At 44.0% G+C, this 24,929-nt stretch overlaps 1 protein-coding gene across 2 annotated transcripts in view; it reads right to left on the bottom strand.

The window, feature by feature from the left end:
• LOC143785799 (parvalbumin beta-like) overlaps positions 1 to 24,929 on the bottom strand; it is a 363,578-nt gene that overhangs the window by 335,347 nt on the left and 3,302 nt on the right. The window contains exons 3-5 of one of the 2 annotated variants that reach the window (XM_077274933.1): positions 24,590 to 24,722; positions 24,164 to 24,273; positions 23,478 to 23,824 (exon numbers count right to left, since the gene is read on the bottom strand). In XM_077274933.1, coding sequence (XP_077131048.1) covers positions 23,799 to 23,824; positions 24,164 to 24,273; positions 24,590 to 24,722 — 269 coding nt within the window. In that variant the 3' untranslated portion in view covers positions 23,478 to 23,798. Of the gene's footprint in view, positions 1 to 23,477; positions 23,825 to 24,163; positions 24,274 to 24,589; positions 24,723 to 24,929 lie in introns of those variants that run through there. The other variant, XM_077274934.1, reaches the window with a different exon arrangement.

The following is a 24,929-nucleotide window of genomic DNA, read 5'->3' on the forward strand; positions in this document are numbered from 1 at the left end:
TCCACCTCCTGCAGCTCTGCTCTTTGCTCCACCTCCAGTGGCTCTGCTCTTTGCTCACGCCCCTTCCAGGGTATTCTGGTTTGTGGCACAGTAGCCCCACAATCCCCTCACTCACGCCACCCAGTCAGGGCATGAGCATGACAGTGTGCTTAATTAAGGCATGGGTTGAGGGTAGAGGCCCTAGAAGAGGTGGAGGAAGCAGAAGCACTGCACTGTTACATACAAAGGTTTGTTCCGCAAGCCCTGGAGATTCCAAGACTTATTGTCTAGTGACACCTTAGTGTCTACTGCTTTATATCTCCATCCCCTGGTGTGTTCTAGATTAGTTCTCCATGTTTTGGTGTGTATTTCTTTCCTTCTGCAATCATAACTGTTTAGTAGTTTAGTTATCCAACCCCTGTTGTCTATTACTTTAGTTCTCCATATTCTGGTGTTAATTTTTTTCATTCTGCAATCATAGCTGCTTAGTAGTTTAGTTCTCCAACCCCTGTTGTCTATTAGTTTAGTTATCCATCGTATGGCGCTAGTCTACATTTTAGCACAGTGGCATTCCCAGATTAACGCATGTTGATCATGCATGTGCCAGTTAATGCATGCAGTACTGAAATTATTTAATTTTAATTTTTACTCTACTAGGTCTTTTTTTAAAAAAAGTTGACAGCTAATGTGATTTTTTAGAGTTTTGCTGGTCTGAAAAAAAGACCCAAGATAGTCAACTGCAAAAACGAGAACGCTGCTGTCCACTGCCAGAGTTGGGGCTCAGGATGCATTGGTTTTCGTGGTTGCATAACTCTGTGGCTACGTAACCTCCTCCTCCTCTGAGCTACTCAGCTGTATGCTTCTGGCTTTAGACCAACTGTGATCTACTACCTCATCATTATCCTCTCTATTCTCCCACTCTTCGCCCTGAGAGTCACCCTCCTCATCTTCCTGCCTTGACAGCACAAAACCGTCCGCAGGTGCCTCAAGTATCTGAGTCTTGTGACGAATGGATCACCTTCACCCAACGGGGTTAACGTTTGTTGACCAGGGTTTGGATTATGCTTGGACCCAACTTCTTCTGGCCATGGATCAAACTGAGAAAAGATTTGGCAATCTGTGCAGATGATTTCCTCCTCTTGACTCTGTGAATCTTTAGAGTGCACTTCCTATGCCCATGGGATACAAAAAATAAAGTCACCAACGACCTACTAACCCCCAAATGAAAGCGACGCGAGTTTTCCCTCCTCCTTCTCCTGGAACTGGCATCTGCCTTTGACACAGTGGACCATTCCCTCTTACTACAGACTTTCTGATCTGTTGATATTACAGACTTGGCTCTTTGTTGGACCTCCTCCTACCAAACAGACCGGACATTCAGTGTCTCCCATTCACACACCACCTCCTCATCTCGCCCCTATGTGTCGGTGTCCACCAAGGTTCAGTTGTAGGACCTGGCACAATGCTTAGGGGGCTCCCTCCCTCTTAAAGGGACAGCCCGCATCAGCCTAAGGTATATTCAGCCTATAGCTGGGCAACACCTTCTATTTAAGGCTTCTCCTCCAATATGGAGGTGCCTGAGCTATGTTGTAAGTTTGACTTGCATGCTTGCTAGTTGTCAGGTTCCCCAGGTCCGCCCGTCTGCTTGTCTACCCTGTACCATCTGCTCTTACCTGTCTGTGCCCGTCTGCTCGTACCTGTCTGAGCTCTTCTGTTCATCAGCCGGTCTAGATCGCACCTGCCAGTACCCATCTGTCTAACACCCGGTCCAGCCTGCACCTGCCAGTGCATTCTGTTCCTCACCCACTCCATCTGCATCCATGGTTCCAGAATCCCTACAGTGCCTGACTGCATTCTTCATCCCTCCTTCAGGCCGTAGCAGCTTACCCGCTGTAGGGGGTCAACCATGGAGTAGCACATGGTGCCACCTCTTTATTCCTCCTTGGGTCACAGTTTTCGCCTGCTGCCACTTGTCTGAGATGGGATGTGGTAGGCCACCTAGTTATGCCCCTCATGCTTTCAGAGGGATACGGCACAGTGGTTCTACCACCCTGCCCATTTTAGTCTCCATCTGCTTGGTTGGCTATAGTGGAAGAGGTGTTGGTCCCCGCTACACTAGTTCTACTCTATGGCTGGCAATTGATGCCACTTTGTTGGTGTCTGCCACTAATTTTTGTAAATGTGTAGACTCCTGGTTGGGTCTTCTTCATAAAGAAAGCTGAGCACAAAACAAAGCACCATATTTATAAAGGTACAGTATATTTAAATATTAAGTAAATCATCATAGAGCTCAAAATATCGGACATATGGTGGGACCAATAGGGAAAATAAACATAACAAAGAAAACAGAAAAAAGGGGTGATCAAAATAGTCCAGTATAATTATTTTCTGATGACTATTTATGTGATTGTATGAGACCACCCGCATATATTCCTGCGTCTTAGCAATTTTGTAAGCACTTATGCACTTTTTCTCCTCATTTATTTGTTTTTTGATGTATCATTTTCAATAAAGTTTTCTATTCTTTTATATTATACTGGACTATTTTGATCACCTCTTTTTTCTGTTTTCTTTGTTGGGACTCCTTCATGCATGTTTCCTGTAGCAGTAGGCCTCCAAGACCGTCAGACCTCCACTTCCTTGGAGTTAACTACCCGTGTTACTATCCTTATTTTTGTGACAATAGTAGTCTACGAAATTTATATGATATTTGTGCTACCTTAGTATGGCTCAGCATGAAAGCAGGTGGAGGTTGCATGTGGTATCAGGGCTCCCAGCACAGGAGGCCTACACTGATCCCTTACCCACCTCATCTTACTGTCACGTACAATTGAAAGCTGTAAATGCTGTCCCATACCCCGATACCTCATGCCTGGCTGATTGCTGAAGTACCATGCTACAATTTGTACTGTGGGTGAATTTTGGGCACTTTCCTGGTGTCTGTCCCTCATTAGATGTGCTTTGGCAGCATTTGGGGCCGTTATAAGGTGTTGTGCATGCTTTTGTTTTTGCCTCCCATTGACATGAATGACGTTCGGCAATGTTCGTCGAATATTCGTTGAATTATTCTGCGAATATTGCAAATTCGGCAATCGTAATTCAAACCAAACATTGAAATATTCGCTCACCTCTAGTCAAAACCCCACCAAGGACAACATATTCAAGGAGATTTTATGTTCTCCCCGTGTTTGTGGGGGTTTCCTCCGGTCATTCTGGATTTCTCCCATGCTCAAAAGATATACTAATAGGAAATTTGGATTGTGAGCCCCAATTGGGACAGTGCCAAAAATGTCTGTGAAGCGCCGTGTAATTAAAGGCGCTATATAAGTGAGTAAAATAACTAAAAATTAAAATAATCAATTTCTGTGAGTCATTTCACACATTTTTTTAGACGAACCAGTGCACCAGCAGAACAGAGTACAAGCATGACACTATCATACCACTGCTGCCGCTTCCCTTGCCCTGTCATACTTACCTGCCTTCGGTGTCCCGGCGCACCTCTCCTTCTGCAGGGTCCTTCCCTCCCCGCTCGCTCCCGGCTTCTGCTTCTCGTGCGCGCGCACTTCTGATCTTCTGCCAGCGCTCCTCTTCGTCTCCTCTATGGTCCTGGAGGACTAGTACCCGGAAGTCGGCGCTCCTTATTGTCCTCTCTATGGTTCTGGAGGACTGGTACCCGGAAGTGCTGCGCTGCCTTAAGGTATTTAAACTGCTTCCTGCCAGTATCTGCATTCCCTCAGTCCCTGTTCCACTGCAGTACACCCGTCAGTCCCTGTGTCACTGCTATAACTCCGTCAGTCCCTGTGTCACTGCTATACCTGCGTCAGTCCCTGTGTCACTGCTATACCTCTGTCAGTCCCTGCGTCACTGCTATACCTCCGTCAGTCCCCGTACCGCTGCTTTACCTCCGTCAGTCCCTGTGTCTCTGCATTGCTTTGGCATGGTCTGTGTTACTGCAGTGTTCCCGTTATACCCACCAGTTCTGTGTCTCCGCAGTACCCTCCTATCCTGTGGTCCTACTATCTCCACCTCTTCTTGGTCTTCTCCCGTCCTGGTACTCCAGCTTCCCTTGCGATAGTCCCTCACAGGCCTGCCCCTAACTCTCCCTGTATAGGGGGAGGGCTATCTGGTCAGCTCGTCCGTGGGGGGTTCGTCGTCGCGGTCTAGAGGGTCCACTTTCCGTTTTCCCTCTTTGAATCGTCACAGTATAACCAGGCCATGGACCCCGCTGATGTCTCAGCCACTCAAAAGGAGTTACTTTTTTTGCGGGAGAACCAGACTAGAATCATGTCTTTTCTCAAGAATATGGAGTCTCGTGTCGTGGCTTTACAGTCTACCGACCCTGGTAACGCCACTCAGTTGGCGGCTCTTCAGCAAGAGTTAAGTCAACAACGGGACACTCAGTCCCATATTTTGAATTTTATGGCCTCTGTCGATAATCGGCTTCTCTCCCTTCAGACTGCCACTTCTGCTCCTGTACAGGCGTCCGCTCCACAGCCCTCGCCCCATGTTGCCAGGCCACCTCGGTATGGTGGGGATCCTAAATTATGTTGTGGGTTTCTTAACCAGTGTCAATAACACTTTGAATTATCCCCGCTACTGTACCCAACTGACCGAGCTAAGGTGGCTTTTGTGGTGTCCCATTTGGAGGGCGAAGCTTTGGCTTGGGTGAACCCTCTTTGGGAGCGAGATGATCCTGTGGTTTCTCAACTTGCTCTCCTTTTAGATACCTTTCGCAAGGTGTTTGATGAACCTGGTCGTCTGGTGTCGACTACTGAGTCCCTTTTCAACCTTAATCAGGGGACCCTATCTGTAGCTCAATATGCCATCCGTTTCCGGACGCTGTCCTCTGATTTAGGTTGGAATAATGAGGCTTTGGTGGGAGCATTTTGGCGAGGTTTGTCTTCTCATATTAAGGATGAGCTGGCAGGGCGGGATGCTCCTTCTGCTTTAGATGACCTTATCTCTTTGGCAACTCGCATTGATTTGCGGTTCCAGGAGCGTTCTCGTGAGGTTGTCAGAGAGAGGAGATCTCCTCTTTTATTATCCATTACACGTGGTACTTCTCTTTCCCAAACCACTGCAGCTTCTTCCTCTTTTTTCCCTGAGCCTATGCAGGTTGATCGCCTCAAGCCCACCGAACAATGCCGAAAGGAGAGACTCGCACAGGGCCTATGCTTTTATTGTGGCAGCGCTTCTCTTCTTCTGCGTTTCTGTCCCCAGAAGCCGGGAAACGCCTCCGCCTAGGTCAGGTAAGAGAGGACTCCCTAGGTAGCCATGATTCCTCTCCACCTTTGATTTTGTCTGTAATTTTACACATAGGTTCCAGTCGCTTCTCTCTTGAGGCTTATGTTGATTCTGGTGCGGCTGGGAATTTTGTTCAACTTGAGCTGGTCGACAGGCTTGGGATTCCTGTCAGATCCTTGGAGGTTCCTAGGCAAATAGCTTCTGTCGATGGTCAGCCTTTGCGAGAGGTTGTTTCTTCTTTGTCATTGAGGAGATTGAGATTCAAATTGGAGCTCTACATCGAGAAAAGTTGGCATTTTATGTTTTACCATCTTTATCCCATGCATTTCTTTTAGGACTCCCCTGGCTAAGAAATCATGAACCTACTCTGAATTGGCATACTGGGGACGTCCTATCCTAGGGACAGTTTTGTCAAAACAGATGCCTGCTTCCCGTCAAGCCTGCTAGTCTCTCTCCCTCGGCTCTGGAACTAGCGAATCTACCTGCGGCTTATCACTCTTTTTCGGACATTTTCAACAAAAAGGAAGCTGAAGTCTTACCTCCGCATCGCCCATACAACTGTCCGATAGATCTTGTATCCGGTTCTACTCCTCCTAGAGGTCATATTTATCCTCTGTCACCCTCCGAGACTCAAGCCATGTCTGAATACGTTCAAGAGAATCTGGCCAGAGGCTTTATACGGAAGTCCTCCTCACCTGCAGGCGCTGGTCTTTTCTTCGTCAAGAAGAAGAATGGTTCCCTTCGTCCCTGCATTGATTACCGTGGCCTCAATAACATCACCATTAAGAACAAGTATCCACTTCCTCTCATCCCAGAACTTTTTGATCGTCTGCGTGGAGCACGAATCTTCACTAAACTGGATCTCAGAGGAGCTTACAGCTTGATCCGAATTCGTTCGGGAGACGAATGGAAGACTGCGTTTAACACCAGAGACGGTCATTATGAGTATTTGGTGATGCCTTTTGGCTTATGTAATGCTCCTGCAGTTTTTCAAGAGTTGGTGACTGATGTTTTACAGGACCTACTTTACACCTGTGTAGTGGTGTACTTGGATGACATCCTTGTGTTTTCACCGGATCTGCTTTTTCATAGGAGACATGTGCGGCAAGTTCTTCTCCATCTGAGGGATAATCGTCTGTATGCTAAACTTGAGAAGTGTGCCTTCGAACAATCGTCCCTGCCATTCCTGGGTTTTGTCATCTCCGATTCTGGTCTGTGTATGGATCCGGCTAAAGTTTCTGCCGTACTCAACTGGCCACGTCCCCTTGGGGTTAAGGTGATTCAGCGTTTTCTAGGATTCACGAATTACTATCGGCAATTTATTCCTCATTTCTCCTCCTTGTCGGCTTCCATCTCCTCTTTGATAAAGAAGGACACCAATCCTCATATTTGGCCAGCAGAGGCTGAAAATGCTTTCCACTCTCTCAAAGAAGCATTCGCCTCCGCTCCTTTACTCCATCGCCCTGAAGCTAATAAACCCTTCTTCCTAGAGGTTGACGCCTCTGCTGTCGGTGCCGGAGCTGTGCTTTCTCAGAAGTCTTTTACTGGTCGTCTTGTGCCCTGTGGTTTCTTCTCAAAGAGTTTCTCTTCTTATGAAAGAAATTATTCCATTGGCGACAGAGAACTTTTGGCCATTAAATTGGCATTGCAGGAGTGGAGATATCTGTTGGAAGGAGCCTTACATCCCTTTGTCATCTTTACGGATCATAAAAATTTGGCATACATCCGTTCAGCACACCGACTGAATCCACGACAGGCCAGGTGGACCTTGTTCTTTGCCCGATTTGACTTTGAACTTCGCTTCCTGCCTGGAGAAAAGAACTTCAAAGCTGACGCTCTATCCAGGTCCTTCTTGTCAGTGGACACTGAGGAGGAATCCTTGCACATCATTGATCCCGCTAGAATCATCACACTTGCTCCAGTCTCTATGACCTCTTTACCTACGGGTAAGACTTTCGTTTCTGAGAGGAACAGAAGACATGTGTTACTCTGGGGACATGCCTCCAAGCTAGCAGGACATGTCGGTTTCAAGAAAACTCTTGATCTCATATCTCGCTACTACTGGTGGCCGACTCTTTTGAAGGATGTCCAAGCTTTTGTCGTCTCTTGTCCTTCCTGTGCCAAGAACAAAGTACCCAGGCGGCTTCCTTTCGGGCTTCTTCCTCTTCCAGTGCCTACTGCTCCGTGGCAACATATTGCAATGGATTTCTTAACTGATCTGCCTCGTTCCTGTGGTTGTACCGTCATCCTTGTGGTTGTGGACTGTTTTTCTAAAATGGCACATTTCATTGCTCTTCCTGGTCTGCCTTTGGCTCCTGAACTGGCGAAGATTTTTGTTCAACATATTTTTCGCATTCATGGTCTTCCACAGCACATTGTTTCTGACCGTGGAGTTCAGTTCACCGTTCGATTCTGGAGATCTCTCTGTAAGTCATTGAACATTTCGCTTGATTTTTCTTCGGCCTATCATCCACAGTCCAACGGCCAAGTGGAGCTTACGAATCAGATCCTGGTTACTTATCTCTGGCATTTCTCCAACTCTCATCAGAATGATTGGTCTGACTTACTACCATGGGCTGAGATTTCTTATAATAACCACACAAGCGAAGCCTCTACCAAATCTCCATTTTTTGTCGTCTACGGACAACATCCTGGTCTTCCTCTACCGGTTTCTTCTGTCTCTACTGTGCCGGCGGCAGATCTTCTGTCTAGAGAATTCTCCAGGGTCTGGCAGGAGACCAGGTCTGCTCTTGAACTAGCTCAGCATAGGATGAAGAGGCATGCAGATAAAAGGCGTCTTGATTCTCCTGTATTCCATCCTGGGGATAAGGTCTGGCTTTCTTCTAGATTTATTCGCCTTAAAATCCCTTCACATAAACTGGGTCCTTTCGAGGTTTTGGCACTTATTAACAACATTTCTTACAAACTCAAGTTACCTGCCTCTCTTCGTATCCCTAATTCCTTTCATGTATCTCTCCTTAAGCCTGTAGTTTTTAATCGGTTTCATTCCTCGACTCTTTCTTCACCTTCGCCTGTTTCCACACACAATGTTTTTGAGGTTAAGGACATTTTGGCCATGAAAAAAATTAGAGGTAGAACTTTCTTTTTGGTCGACTGGAAGGGTTTCGGTCCTAAAAAGGGAGGAGGGATGTAAAAACGGGAGTACTATCATACTGCTGCTGCCGCCTCCTCTGCCCTGTCATACTTACCTGCCTTCGGCATTCCGGCACGCCTCTCCTTCTGCAGGGTCCTTCCCTCCGTGCTCGCTCCCGGCCTCTGCTTTTCATGCGCGCGTGCATACCAGGTTCAGTGCTGCGCGCGCACTTCTGATCTTCTGCCGGCGCTCCTCTTCGTCTCCTCTATGGTCCTGGAGGACTAGTACCTGGAAGTCGGCACTCCTTATTGTCCTCTCTATGGTTCTAGAGGACGGGTACCTGGAAGTGCTGCATTGCCTTAAGGTATTTAAACTGCTTCCTGCCGTCCCTCTGTGCCTGGTTATCATTTAAACCTTCAGGTGCTCCTGGCCGCCCTTGGTCTCTGTGAGTTCGTCTCCCTCTGACTTAGAGTTAATCCTGTCTTTCCAGTACCCTGCCAGTCTCTGCATTATCTCAGTCCCTGTTCCACTGCAGTACACCCGTCAGTCCCTGTGTCACTGCTATACCTCCGTCAGTCCCTGTGTCACTGCTATACCTCCGTCAGTCCCTGTGTCACTGCTATACCTCCGTCAGTCCCTGCGTCACTGCTATACCTCCATCAGTCCCCGTACCGCTGCTTTACCTCCGTCAGTCCCTGTGTCTCTGCATTGCTTTGGCACGGTCTGTGTTACTGTAATGTCCCCGTTATACCCACCAGTTCTGTGTCTCCGCAGTACCCTCCTATCCTGTGGTCCTACTATCTCCGTCTCTTCTTGGTCTTCTCCCGTCCTGGTCCTCCAGCTTCCGTGGCGATAGTCCCTCATGGGCCTGCCCCTAACTCTCCCTGTATAGGGGGCGGTCTATCTGGTCAGCTCGTTCATGGGGGGTTCGTCGTCACGTTCTAAAGGGTCCACTTTCCGCTTTCTCTCTTTGAATCGTCACAGACACGTAATGAATGACTGAAGAAGATGGTTCAGGAGCTCAATATCAATGCCATCAGGGAGAGTTAGGACCTTTTGAATTTTTGTCTTCAAAAATGGAATAGTGGCCTGAGCTTGCCTGTCACGACTTGGAGGTTTTGTCATGCCCGGCAGCCAGCGTTCTCTCAGAACGTGTCATCATAGCTTCTGGTGGTGTCCCGACAGTTAAGTGCATTCGCCCGTCCCCTGAAAGTGTAGACCACCCAAGTTTCATCAAGATGAACGAGTCATGGACCTCCATGGGCAGACTAGATGATGGTGTCGTTTTTAGTGTGCTGCATTGATCTGACGTAATTTGGCCTCGTGCCTGCACCCCAATATTAAGCCTAACATTTTTAATTGGAAATCTGGCCTTCTGATTTGCCACTGAAACTCAGTTTTATCACAATCGATTTGGAGTAGACCTTGTGTCATGATGTTGTCGATGGTTTCTGCTCCCTGATTGGTTACTGGAATCAAGACAAATAAAGTTAAGGGGGAGAAAAAAAACACGTGCCGCTCCTCTAACTCTCCACATGCTCCTTCATCAAACACATCCCTTCGTCCCACCCACTCATCATAGTGCATCACTATCCTAGCCAAAGTAATAGTAATATTTTGCCGACTTTAAGTAAAAATGCTCGTGAAAGCGAACCCGAATCTGAATGTGCTACATTTGTGCCGAATTTGAGATTGGCGAACGTTTTCCGAACACGTTTGCTCATCTTTAGGTATTAGGAAAATTAGTCTTGGTATATTGGATTTTGGTTAGTAACAGTATGCTGATGGTGCTTGTATGCCATGTGCAGCTTATACTACTAGCGTCTTCTCATATGGCATGGGGCCTCTTGGTTCCCATCAGGCACCAGATCCAAAAGAGACAGCACCCAACATAGCCCCTGCTTGTCAGTTTATCACTCTATAATTATGGTTTCTTCAGCCAAGTTGCTACAGGGAGTGGTCTTGATTTATTGCGAATGTTGATTTCTTTTCTGATGATATTTAATTAGCTCATTATAAGTATTGCTAATCATCATGTTATGCCTGTTTAGTCTTTTCTTACACTAAGAGGGCCACGTGTATCTGAATTTTCTTGGACCGTGATGCAAAACCTTTACCTTGTCCCATTGTTACAACTCTGTGCTATGTTTCATGTCACCTAATAACTGGTAAAACCAATCAGAATTAAGAAAGTTTATTAATACAAATCACAACTTCGAGAAGTTCATACTCATTAAAATTCCTATTTTAATATCTATGATTACCTCCAAAGCTACTCTTTGGGAATCTGATAAAATTGCATTGCATTGCATTTTGCTCTCACCCAAAAAAAGACACCACCCATAGGTTGGGTTTCGATCTTGGCTCCTGGATTTTTTCTAACCCTACAAGACACACCCTAGGCTGCAGTCACGCATCCATAGTGCTGTCTATTATTTTCTCACACAGCACATTGACCCATAAAGTTTCAATAATCCATGCATACAACAGTTATAAAAACAGGTCAGTGAGACTCAGAGCATCTCCTATTATCATCGGTTTTGCGGATTAGACTTGGCCATTAAAGTCTTCGGGAATCCATGACACATGGATGAAATTAAGAAGACAGACTTTGCGTTTCAGAATTCCATCTGAGTTTCATTCATTTTTAACAGAGGTGTAAACAGGTACGAGGGTGCAGCACTGAAGATACCGACTCAGTGGTACAGTAAAACAAATTGCTATTTATTAACTATTTACAACTCAAAGTCAAAATGCAATTTCTGATAGATGGAAATTCTCAAATCACTGGCAAATTACAGCACAGTACTGGAGGTCTCTGCTGGCTCTAATGATGATTATCTGTCCCTAACTCTGTCCTTAAATCCTTGGCCACTGTCCTATAAAATAATTAACCTCGCACTACTTCACTTAGGATTGCGACACCGATAGGCTAGTCATCGACTAAAGTTTCCCTAACTCTCTCTAGTGTAAATACCTGCTATTTCCATGTATTCACAAACAGGCTTATCAAACACAATATGGATTATGGTACTAACTTTAGAATGTAGCACACAGAGCAATATTAATAAGGATACTCCAGTTTGTCGACCATCAGAATCCGAGCTGAATCAGGAGAGCCTTTCTTCAGCTCTTCTGCTGCCCGATGGCGGTTACCGCTACAGATCCTAACAGAAGACAACTTTGCACTTCTGCTAGGCTGCATGTCTTGTGTTGTAGACCTAGGATAGCTATTTCTATCGCCGACCTGTTCTTGCGGTCTTCACTTTTTGTAGGACACAGCTCAAGTTCGTTCACTTCCATTGATCAGGCCTCCATGCCTGCCACTCACTCGATCATGGATTTCTGTTCCATTAATCAGGCCTCCGCGCCTGCTTCTCAGCCGATCAGGGATTTACATTTTGTTGATCAGGCCTTTATGCCTGCTACTCACTCGATCGGGAATTTCTGGGTTTTTTTGCTCACTTGATCAGGGATTTCCATTCCATTGATCATTGTTGTGGATTCTGTTTGTGGGCTCCCTCTGGTGGTTACTGCTGGTACTGGGTGACTTTGGTGGGTTGCGGCCTTTGGTTTCCACCTGTCCATCAGAGGCTGGGTGTTTCCTATTTTACCTGGCCTTTCTGTCATTTCCCTTGCCGGCTAACAATGTGTTCAGATGTGCTCTGTTTGGTTCCTGCCTACCTGCTCCCAGATCTTTCAGGATAAGCTAAGTGCTGATTTTCAGTTGTTTGGTTTTTTGTCCAGCTTGCTTATTATGTCTCAATGCTTGCTGGTAGCTCTAGTGGACTGAGGTTCTCCCCATGTGCCATGAGTTGGCACATGGGTTCTTGTAATCTCAGGATGGTTTTTTTGATTAGGGTTTTTTGCTGACCGCTCAGTCCCCTTTTGTATCTTTCTGCTTTCTAGTTTACAGCGGGCCTCAATTTGCTAAAGCTATATACATCATCTCTATGTGTGTGCCTTCCTCTCATTTCACTGTCAATACATGTGGGGGGCAACTATATCTTTTGGGGTTCGTTCCTCTGGAGGCAAGTGAGGTCTTGTTTTCTCTGCAGTACTAGTTAGCTCTTAGGCTGGTGCGTGGCGTCTAGAACCAACGTTGGCACGCTCCCTGGCTATCTCTAGTTGCGTTTGTCAGGCGTAGGGCAGCGGTCAGCCCAGGTTCCATCACCCTAGAGCTCGTCCGATATTTATTGTACTTTGCTTGTCCTGTGCTATCCCTAGCCATTGGGGATTCATGACAGTATAGCCGGCCCACAAAGTGTTAATTGTTTGGGCTGAAGCAGGAGCAATAGAAGTGTTGAAGGGAAATTTTTTTTTTTTCCTTCAGAGTTTTGCTGCCTAGCCCTTAATTGCTGTCTAGCTGCTTCTTACCTCCTCTTAACCCTTGAATGGCTCTGATCTTTGCTGTTTATCATGGATGTCCAGAGTTTGGCTTCCAGCCTGAGTAATCTCGCGGCAAAGGTTCAAAACATACAGGATTTTGTTATTCACACTCCCATGTCTGAAACTAGAATTCCTATTCCAGAGTTTTTTTCTGGAGATAGATCTACCTTCCTGAATTTCAGGAACAATTGTAAATTGTTTCTTTCTTTAAAATCTCGCTCCTCTGGAGACCCTGCTCAACAGGTCAAGATTGTTATATCTTTCCTACGGGGCGACCCGCAGAATTGGGCATTTGCATTGGCACCAGGGGATCCTGCATTGCTCAGTGTGGATGCGTTTTTTCTGGCATTGGGATTGCTCTATGAGGAACCTAACCTAGAGATTCAGGCTGAAAAGGCTTTATTAGCCCTCTCTCAGGGGCATGATGAAGCGGAAATATATTGTCAGAAATTTCGGAAATGGTCGGTGCTTACTCAGTGGAATGAGTGCGCCCTGGCTGCAAACTTCAGAAATGGTCTTTCTGAGGCCATTAAGGATATTATGGTGGGGTTCCCTGCGCCTACAGGTCTGAATGAGTCTATGGCTATGGCCATTCAGATTGATCGGCGTTTACGGGAGCGCAAACCCGTGCACCAGTTGGCGGTGTCTTCTGAACAGGCACCTGAGACTATGCAATGTGATAGAATTCAGTCCAGAAGTGAACGGCAAAATTATAGGCGGAAAAATGGATTGTGTTTTTATTGTGGTGATTCAGCTCATGTTATATCAGCATGCTCTAAACGCACAAAAAGGGTTGATAAATCTTTTGCCATTGATACTCTGCAGTCTAAGTTCATTTTGTCTGTGACTCTGATTTTTTCACTGTCTTCCATTTCCGTCGATGCCTATGTGGATTCGGGCGCTGCCCTGAGTCTTATGGATTGGTCATTTGCTAAACGCTGCGGTTTTAGTCTAGAGCCTCTGGAAGTTCCTATTCCTCTGAAGGGAATTGACTCTACACCATTGGCTATGAATAAACCGCAGTATTGGACACAAGTGACCATGCGCATGACTCCCGTTCATCAGGAGGTGATTCGCTTCCTTGTACTGTATAATTTACATGATGTACTAGTGCTTGGTCTGCCATGGTTACAAACTCATAATCCTGTCCTGGACTGGAAAACAATGTCTGTACTAAGCTGGGGATGTCGGGGGGTTCATGATGATGCACCTCTGATTTCAATCGCTTCATCTACTCCTTCTGAGGTCCCTGAGTTTTTGTCGGACTATCGGGATGTTTTTGAGGAGCCTAAGCTCAATTCGCTCCCTCCTCATAGAGAGTGTGACTGTGCTATAGAATTGATTCCTGGCAGTAAGTTCCCTAAGGGTCGTTTATTTAATCTGTCACTGCCAGAGCATACTGCTATGCGGAATTATATTAAGGAGTCCTTGGAAAAGGGACATATTCGTCCATCTTCGTCCCCTCTGGGAGCAGGTTTTTTTTTTGTGGCAAAAAAAGATGGTTCCCTGAGGCCTTGTATAGATTATCGCCTTCTGAATAAGATTACAGTCAAATATCAGTATCCATTGCCATTATTTACTGATTTGTTTGCTCGCATTAAGGGGGCTAGGTGGTTCACTAAGATAGATCTTCGTGGTGCGTATAATCTGGTGCGGATAAAACAGGGTGATGAGTGGAAAACCGCATTTAATACGCCTGAGGGCCATTTTGAGTATTTGGTAATGCCTTTTGGACTCTCCAATGCTCCATCAGTCTTTCAGTCCTTTATGCACAATATTTTCCGTGAATATCTGGATAAGTTTATGATTGTGTATTTGGATGATATTTTGGTGTTTTCTGATGACTGGGAGTCTCATGTTCTACAGGTCAGGAAGGTGTTTCAGGTTCTGCGGGCCAATTCTCTGTTTGTGAAGGGCTCAAAGTGTCTCTTCGGAGTCCAGAAGATTTCTTTTTTGGGGTACATTTTTTCTCCTTCTACTATTGAGATGGATCCCGTTAAGGTTCAGGCTATTTGTGACTGGACACAACCTACATCTGTTAAGAGCCTTCAGAAGTTCTTGGGGTTTGCTAATTTTTATCGTCGGTTCATTGCTAATTTTTCCAGTATTGTTAAACCTTTGACTGATTTGACTAAAAAGGGTGCTGATGTTGCTGATTGGTCTCCTGCGGCCGTGGAGGCCTTTCGGGAACTTAAGCGCCGGTTTTCTTCTGCTCCTGTGTTGTGTCAACCAGATGTTTCACTTCCTTTTCAGGTTGAGGTTGATGCTTCCGAGATTGGAGCGGGGGCGGTTTTGTCACAGAGAAGTTCTAATGGCTCGGTGATGAAGCCATGTGCTTTCTTCTCTAGAAAATTCTCGCCCACCGAGCGCAATTATGATGTGGGTAATCGGGAGCTTTTGGCCATGAAGTGGGCATTTGAGGAGTGGCGTCATTGGCTTGAGGGTGCTAAACATCGCGTGGTGGTCTTGACTGATCACAAGAATCTCATTTACCTTGAGTCTGCCAGGCGTTTGAATCCTAGACAGGCTCGTTGGTCGTTATTTTTTTCTCGTTTCAATTTCGTGGTTTCATACCTGCCAGGTTCAAAGAATGTGAAGGCAGATGCTCTTTCCAGGAGTTTTGTGCCTGACTCTCCTGAAGACACTGGGCCTACTGGTATCCTTAGGGATGGGGTAATATTGTCCGCCGTATCCCCAGACTTGCGACGCGCATTGCAGGAGTTTCAGGTGGATAAACCGGATCGATGTCCACCAGAAAGACTGTTTGTTCCGGATGATTGGACCAGTAGAGTCATCTCCGAGGTCCATTCTTCTGTGTTGGCTGGTCATCCTGGAATATTTGGTACAAGAGACTTGGTGGCCAGGTCTTTTTGGTGGCCTTCCTTGTCTAGGGATGTGCGTACCTTTGTGCAGTCTTGTGAAGTGTGTGCTCGAGCTAAGCCTTGCTGTTCACGGGCCAGTGGGTTGTTGTTATCCTTGCCCATCCCGAAGAGGCCTTGGACGCACATTTCCATGGATTTTATTTCTGATCTCCCGGTTTCACAGAAAATGTCCGTTATCTGGGTTGTGTGTGACCGCTTTTCTAAGATGGTTCATTTGGTGCCCTTGCCTAAGTTGCCCTCCTCCTCTGAGTTGGTTCCTTTGTTTTTTCAGAACGTGGTTCGTTTGCATGGGATTCCGGAGAATATCGTTTCTGACAGGGGATCCCAGTTTGTGTCTAGATTTTGGCGGACGTTTTGTGCCAAGATGGGCATTGATTTGTCTTTCTCGTCTGCATTCCATCCTCAGACGAATGGCCAGACGGAGCGAACTAATCAGACCTTGGAAACTTATTTCAGGTGTTTTGTTTCTGCTGATCAGGATGACTGGGTTGCTTTTTTGCCACTGGCCGAATTTGCTCTTAATAATCGGGCTAGTTCTGCCACGTTGGTCTCTCCTTTTTTTTGTAATTCGGGGTTTCATCCTCGTTTTTCCTCTGGTCAGGTGGAGTCTTCGGATTGTCCTGGAGTGGACGTGGTGGTGGACAGGCTACATCAGATTTGGAATCAGGTGGTGGACAATTTGAAGTTATCTCAGGAGAAGACTCAGCAGTTTGCTAATCGCCGTCGCCGCGTGGGTCCCCGACTTCTTGTTGGGGACTTGGTGTGGTTGTCTTCTCGTTTTGTCCCTATGAAGGTCTCTTCTCCTAAGTTCAAGCCTCGGTTCATCGGTCCTTATAGGATCTCGGAGATTCTTAACCCTGTATCTTTTCGTTTGGATCTCCCAGCATCGTTTGCTATTCATAATGTGTTCCATCGGTCGTTGTTGCGGAGGTATGAGGTGCCCGTTGTTCCTTCGGTCGAGCCTCCTGCTCCGGTGCTGGTGGAGGGAGAATTGGAGTATGTTGTTGAAAAGATCTTGGATTCTCGTGTTTCCAGACGCAAACTCCAGTATTTGGTTAAGTGGAAGGGTTATGGTCAGGAGGATAATTCCTGGGTGGTCGCCTCCGATGTTCATGCGACTGATTTGGTCCGCGCCTTCCATAGAGCTCACCCTGATCGCCCTGGGGGTTCTCGTGAGGGTTCGGTGACCCCTCCTCAAGGGGGGGGTACTGTTGTGGATTCTGTTTGTGGGCTCCCTCTGGTGGTTACTGCTGGTACTGGGTGACTTTGGTGGGTTGCGGCCTTTGGTTTCCACCTGTCCATCAGAGGCTGGGTGTTTCCTATTTTACCTGGCCTTTCTGTAATTTCCCTTGCCGGCTAACAATGTGTTCAGATGTGCTCTGTTTGGTTCCTGCCTACCTGCTCCCAGATCTTTCAGGATAAGCTAAGTGCTGATTTTCAGTTGTTTGGTTTTTTGTCCAGCTTGCTTATTATGTCTCAATGCTTGCTGGTAGCTCTAGTGGACTGAGGTTCTCCCCATGTGCCATGAGTTGGCACATGGGTTCTTGTAATCTCAGGATGGTTTTTTTGATTAGGGTTTTTTGCTGACCGCTCAGTCCCCTTTTGTATCTTTCTGCTTTCTAGTTTACAGCGGGCCTCAATTTGCTAAAGCTATATACATCATCTCTATGTGTGTGCCTTCCTCTCATTTCACCGTCAATACATGTGGGGGGCAACTATATCTTTTGGGGTTCGTTCCTCTGGAGGCAAGTGAGGTCTTGTTTTCTCTGCAGTACTAGTTAGCTCTTAGGCTGGTGCGTGGCGTCTAGAACCAACGTTGGCACGCTCCCTGGCTATCTCTAGTTGCGTTTGTCAGGCGTAGGGCAGCGGTCAGCCCAGGTTCCATCACCCTAGAGCTCGTCCGATATTTATTGTACTTTGCTTGTCCTGTGCTATCCCTAGCCATTGGGGATTCATGACAGATCATGCCTCCATGCCTGCTGCTAACTCGATCGAGGATTTACGTTCCATTGATCAAGTCCACCATAATTCCTTACTCTTAGAGAGTGTTAAACCACTGTTGATAGTTATGCACCTTTAGTCACACTTTCCTAGGGTTTGGCTATAGGCCAGTGTAGGTCTTACTCCACATGCGCCTTGATACAACTCTGAGCGATGACTGACTTCTTAACTTGGCCCCCTTGGCTTTTGTATTTTCTTACTGCGCCATAGCAGGTCATATATCCCAGTGTATCTGGCTTTCCTCTTCCTTCCATACAAACAGTCTTCTCTTTGCAGTTCCTCAGTTGTTTTTGGATCCCATCTCCTTTGTCTCTGGTCACTAGATGGCAGTATCCGTTCACACAAGCTTCCCAGGACATTTTTTTTAATAAGAGTTCCTCAATTCTTTAAAGATGCATTGTTAAGAGGTAATAAATATAAAATAGTTCAGTCTACCTGCATCAGTAAAAAAAAGAGATGAGAAATAACGTATGCAACTGGGATTCAACTATGATGACACCTGCGGGGAAAAAAGGTCTTTTTCTCTTGGATGGTAACACTCACATGAATGTATGACACTAGCCTTAACCAACACATAGAAGTCAGAGCTCAAATGAAAGACTTCCAGTGCTATGTAAAAGTTTTGGTGCCCCTGATAAAAATTACTGTTATTGTGAACAGCTAACCAAGTTAAAGATAAAATGATCCCTATTAAAAATGTTAAGTTAAAAATGACACACTCCTTCGTATTTTAGGCAATATGTATATATATATATATATATATATATATGTATATATATATATATATACTGCTCAAAAAAATAAAGGGAACACTAAAATACGACATCCTAGATATCACTGAATGAAATATTTCAGTTGCAAATCTTTATTCATTACATAATGGAATGTGTTGAGAACAATAAAACATAAAAATTATCAACGTAAATCAAAATGAATATCCCATGGAGGTCTGGATTTGGAATGATACTCAAAATCAAAGTGAAAAATCAAATTACAGGCTAATCCAACTTCAGTGGAAATGCCTCAAGACAAGGAAATGATGTTCAGTTGTGTGTGTGTGGCCTACACGTGCCTGTATGACCTCCTTACAACACCTGGGCATGCTCCTGATGAGGCGGCGGATGGTCTCCTAAGGAATCTCCTCCCAGACCTGGACTAAAGCATCCGCCAACTCCTGGACAGTCTGTGGTGGAACTTGACATTGGTGGATGGTGCGAGACATGATGTCCCAGATGTGTTCAATCGGATTCAGGTCTGGGGAACGGGCGGGCCAGTCCATAGCTTCAGTGCCTTCATCTTGCAGGAACTGCTGACACACTCCAGCCACCTATGGTCTGGCATTGTCCTGCATTAGGAGGAACCCAGGGCCAAATGCACCAGCATATGGTCTCACAAGGGGTCTGAGGATCTCATCTCTGTGCGTAATGGCAGTCAGGCTACCTCTGGCAAGCACATGGAGGGCTGTGCGGCATTCCAAAGAAATGCCACCCCACACCATTACTGACCCACTGCCAAACCTGTCATGCTGAAGGATGTTGCAGGCAGCAGATCGCTCTCCACGGCATCTCCAGACTCTGTCACATCTGTCACATGTGCTTAGTGTGAACCTGCTTCCATCTGTGAAGAGCACAGGGTGCCAGTGGTGAATTTGCCAATCCTGGTGTTCTGTGGCAAATGCCAAGCGTTCTGCACGGTGTTGGGCTGTGAGCACAACCCCCATCTGTGGACGTCGAGCACTCAGACCATCCACATGGAGTCGGTTTGTAACCGTTTGTGCAGACACATGCACATTTGTGGCCTGCTGGAGGTCACTTTGCAGGGCTCTGGCAGTGCTCCTCCGGTGTTCCTCCTTGCACAAAGGCTGAGGTAGCGGCTCCCTCCATGTCTCCTGGTATACTGGCCTGTCTCCTGGTAGCGCCTCCAGCCTCTGGACACTACGCTGACAGACACAGCAAATCTTCTTGCCACAGCTCGCATTGATGTGCCATCCTGGATGAGCTGCATTACCTAAGCCACTTGTGTGGGTTGTAGAGTCCGTCTTATGCTACCACGAGTGTGAAAGCACAACCAACGTTCAAAAGTGACCAAAACATCAGCCAGAGAGCATTGGTACTGAGATGTGGTCTGTGGTCCCCACCTGCAGAACCACTCCTTTGAGGGTGTCTTGATAATTGCCAATAATTTTCATCAATTGATTGTCAAACGGTGTTGCTCTAAGTGGACAGTTTGATTTCACAGAAGTTTGATTTACTTGTAGTTATATTCGATTGTTTAAGTGTTCCCTTTATTTTTTTGAGCAGTGTATAATTTATTTAGTTTGGGTTTGTTTTACATTTTAAAAATTCCAAAGCTAAAAATTAAAATGTTTGGTCACCCTTAGAGATTTGTGTGCTCGGATAACTTTGTGCAAGGTTTCAGACCTTAATTAGCCTGTTATGGCTTGTTCACTAACAGAATATTAAATAAAAGAAGTTAATCACTCCACAGGGTAAATATGGAAAATATCTGAGGTTTAGAGACGGGCATTATGGAGACAAAGAAATCAAAGTAAAAAAATAAATTTTTCACACAGAGCCCTGTAGGTTTGGATTTTTTTCCCTTAATAATAAAAACCTTAATTTAAAAACTGCATATTATGTGTTTACTTGTGTTATTTTTGTCTAATATTTACATTTGTTTGGTGATCTGAAACATTTAAGTGTGACAAACATGCAAAAGAATAGAAAATCAGGAAGGGGCAAACACAGGGCCCTATAGGTTTGGATTTCTTTTTCCTTTAATAATAAAGACCTTCATTATAAACTACATTTTGTGATTACTTGTGTTATCTTTGTCTAATATTTACATTTGTTTGGTGATCTGAAACATTTATATGTGACAAACATGCAAAAGAATAGAAAATCGTCAAGAGAGCAAATTCTTTTTCACATAACTGTATATACCAACATATACCAAAACAAAGGAGCACGTATTTGAAGTATTTGTAAATTACAAAAAGTTGGACTCAATTTACTAATTAGATGACTTCTGGAGGTAATTGGTCAATTAGGATTTTATTTAGGGGTATCAGACCACAGGGGGGCTGAATATAAATGCACATCAGAATTTTCAGAGTTATATTTCTACAAGAATTAGAAAACCTTGTATCATTTCCTTTACACTTTACTTCGTGTTGCTAAATCACATAAAATCCCAATTTAAAAAAAAAATGTTCGTGGGTGTAATGTGAAGCAAAAGTGGAAATGTTCACGGGGTGTGAATACTTTTTTAAGGCACTGCATAAAAATTAAAAAACAGATGACACACAAATAGACATATGACTAAAAATGGATGAATAAGGGGGTGTTTTTTTGTTTACTTGTGTGTAAATAAAAGTAGAATTCTTAAGCAACTTTTCATAGAGTTCTGGATTGTGTAGTTCCCCAATTTTTCCTCTTGAAAACATATCAATACATTATTGGCAAGGTGTCCCTGTACTGCCGACGCTCCAATGAGTGCTGACATTGTCAGTCTGTTTAAAGACACACACTCCTTAATGACCAGAGAAATGTCGTCTATTTATTCATCAATTTCCAGGAGGAGTAATGGAATGGCGCAGAGCAATGTTCAGAGGTCGAGTGCCCCAGCGTCGTCATTATATGGGGGAATCCAAGAACAGAAGCGCGGTCAGGGTCTAATTTGTAGCCCGGCCGATTCCCAATTACTGCGCATGAACTTAGTTTCCCCTTGTGTACCCCACAAGGAAAACACATATGCCCCCCTGTGACCAGAGAGTTATTGAATCCGTTACCTCATCGCTTTGCTGCATTTACTGAGGTATTTAGCAGGAGCTTCGACCCAACATCTCTCAATGCGAACCCTCTGCTATGTCCGCCCTGCACAGCATAGTATTTCATCCAGATTTCTGGCATTGCAATCACAGAGTCCATGTTCCAAAGAACTCCGCAGCGTGCCAAGGCTGCCAGTGAAACCCAACCCGCAACTTAAGACGTAGACCGAGTTCACAGGCCAGCGAGCAGCGAAAGATTCTGCAGACTGGAGATGCTCTTAGAAATGGACGCTGGTAAGAAAGAAGTCACGGCTTCATCTTTAAGAGAAGTTTGCTTAGTTCATTAAACTTTCCTTAGGATAAAGCGACCTTCCCCGATAAATCATCCGAATGACAGTCCTGGAAAATAATTATGTCCCTTGTTAAGTGTCCCAGGAAATATGCAAATGTTATTTAGAAGTGACTGCCACCTTCTAACTCCCCTGATCCCTCTGTGATCACCACCATACCAGGAATGACTGCTACAGCTGCGGTCATTATAGGAGATTACTGCTGCCGGGCAGCCGGGTGCAGATACAGGGAGCCGGACAAAATGTGAAGATCGCTGCCGACTGTAAGAGCACATTCATGTAATGTAAGATCCTGTAGTATCTGCAGGCGGCGTAAGATATGAGATCACCGCTACTTAGAAAGAAACCTGAGCCGGGCTATTATCTGTATACTATCTATGTATCTATCTATCTATCTATCTATCTATCTATCTATCTATCTATCTATCTATCTATTATCTATCTATCTATCTATCTATCTATTATCTATCTATCTATCTATCTATCTATCTATCTACTATCTATCTATTTATTATCTATTATCGATTTATTTATTATCTATCTACTATCTATCTATCTATTTATTATCTATCTATGATCTATTATCTATTTATTATCTATCTACTATCTATCTATGTATCTATTATCTATCTATTTATTATCTATCTACTATCTATTTATTATCTATCTATTATCTATTATCTATCTATCTATCTATCTATCTATCTATCTATCTATCTATCTATCTATTATCTATATATTATCTATCTATCTATCTATCTATTATCTATTTATTATCTATATATCTATTATCTATTATCTATCTATTATCTATCTATTTATTATCTAGAAAGATGAAGGCAGCACTCCAATAGAAAAAATAAAAGTGGTTTATTGGCCCATGTGCGACGTTTCAGTCCAGGATGTGGACCTTTCTCAAGCCACATCCTGGACTGAAACGTCGCACATGGGCCAATAAACCACTTTTATTTGTTCTATTGGAGTGCTGCCTTCATTTTTCTGGACAATAGCATCAGGTTCGGTATATACCTGGAAGGATTTTTTGCACCCTTTGTTTTCTTTTTCTATATTTATTATCTATATATTATCTGTCTATCTATCATCTATGTATCTATTATCTATCTGTTATCGATTTATCTATCTATTATTTATCTATTATCTTTCTATCTATTATCTATTTATTATCTATCTATTATCTATCTATCTATCTAAAATTGCGGAGGATCAGTACCGGAAAGTTATACTTTGGTTGGTTGCAGGTTCTCCTTAGACAAAAACACAACTTTTACAATGATATAAATTATGAAAAAGAAGCAGCACTACAAAAACTGTGCAAAAAAGTGGATTTATTACCGGGATAATAAAAGTACACTTTTTTGCACAGTTTTTTGGAGTGCTGCCTCTTTTTCATAATATCTATCTATCTATCTATCTATCTATCTATCTATCTATCTATCTATCTATCTATCTGTTATCTATCTCATATCTACCTATTATCTATCTACTATCTATTTATCTATCTATCTATCTATCCATCTATTATCTATCTATCTATTTATTATCTATCTATTATCTATCTATCTATCTATCTATCTATCTATCTATCTATCTATCTATCTATCTATCTATCTATCCATCTATTATCTATCTATTACCTAGCTATCTTTCATATATCTATATATCTATCTGTTATCTATTTTCATATGTATTATGTATTCTTAAAATATCCCCGAATTCTGCATAAAGAGAAAAGTAAACCAAAAGACCAATTTGTTTTTTTTTTATTTAAATATTTTTGATTTTTATTTTTCCTTCTCCCAGCCGCAACTTGAACATTGTGATTGGTTGAACTCAGTAAGCGCCATCCAAAAACACTTAAGACATAACATCGAATGAGCAGAGTACCTGTACATTGTTAGATATTTCAATAGTCCCAGAAAGAGTTAACATACAGGCATTTTACCAATGCCGTGAGACAGTATAAAAATGCACAAATAAGTGCCAGCCATGAATGAGGTGCCTGTTGGGTGTAAATTGAGGGGTTCAGTCCTTGTCTTCTTCTTTCTTTCTTTTTTTTGGTCTTGGGCTGTTTATGCCTTCACCAGTGCCTGGAATTCTGAAACGTAACAGAAAGAGAATTGGTAAATATTTATCATTACGTTTTGTAAATTCTAACAATATTTTCCTGCTTAACCTACAATTTTTCCCCAAAATTTTGTTCCACAGTTTTTTTTTGTTTTTTTTTGCATTCCTGGTATTTGGAGTTTTCTCAAACTATAATGTCATATTTCATAAAGGATATTTCTATAGGTCATCATTTGGCAAAGGAAACAAATATTGTTTTAAAAATATCGAGAACACTCAAACTTTTACCTATAAAGTTATATCGTGCAAAATTTGATAAAAAAAATGTTTTTTTACATAGCATCAGATATGGGGGAAAAAAAAGACGTACCGTCTACTCCAATTTTGCCGTCACCGTCAGAGTCACCAGCCTTCAGGAAAGCCTTGGTCTCAGCGTCATTCAGAGCTCTGGCATTGGACTTGAAGTTCTGCAGGAAGAGTCTGATAATAAAAAGAAGTATCATTGTGAGTGTCGTATTTCTTTGCCGTCACCGCAGTCTTGCGGAGTTGTAACTAGGCTTTCATCACCCGGGCAAATATTCCGTTTACAGCCCTCGGCCTATACCTAAATACCCTTGGCTAAAGCAGAGCGGCTTGTTGACGCCTCCTCTGGCACCGGGGACACAGGCACTTGCCAGCATTCCTCCCCCCACTCCAGTTACCGGGTATAAACTACTAATTAGTTATATTCATTGTTCATTGTAATAATCCACTTCTGAAATAAAAAAAACAAAAAACATTTAATCTGTCCACTTACGCAAGCTCGTCTTCCTCAATGTATCCACTGCAATCCCTGTCAAGGATTTCGAATACTTTCTTGACCTGATCGGCGGACTTGCTGCTCAGACCAACCTTCTGGAAGAAAGTTTTGTACTGGAAGGAGTTGTCAGCTGTAGAAAGAAAATGAAAAGAAAAGAAAAATTCCGTTACAAATGGTCAAGGGGTACAGAAATGTAAAAAAAAAGTTATACAAGATTTGGAAATAGCGCCACCCTTGTCTATGGGCAATGTGTGGTATTGCAGCTCATCACTTTTGATGTAAATGGAGTTGAGCTGTAATACCCGATATAGTCTGTAGACCAGAGTGGCGCTGTACA

The sequence above is a fragment of the Ranitomeya variabilis genome, chromosome 7 (genome assembly GCF_051348905.1).
Source record: "Ranitomeya variabilis isolate aRanVar5 chromosome 7, aRanVar5.hap1, whole genome shotgun sequence".
NCBI lineage: Eukaryota > Metazoa > Chordata > Amphibia > Anura > Dendrobatidae > Ranitomeya > Ranitomeya variabilis.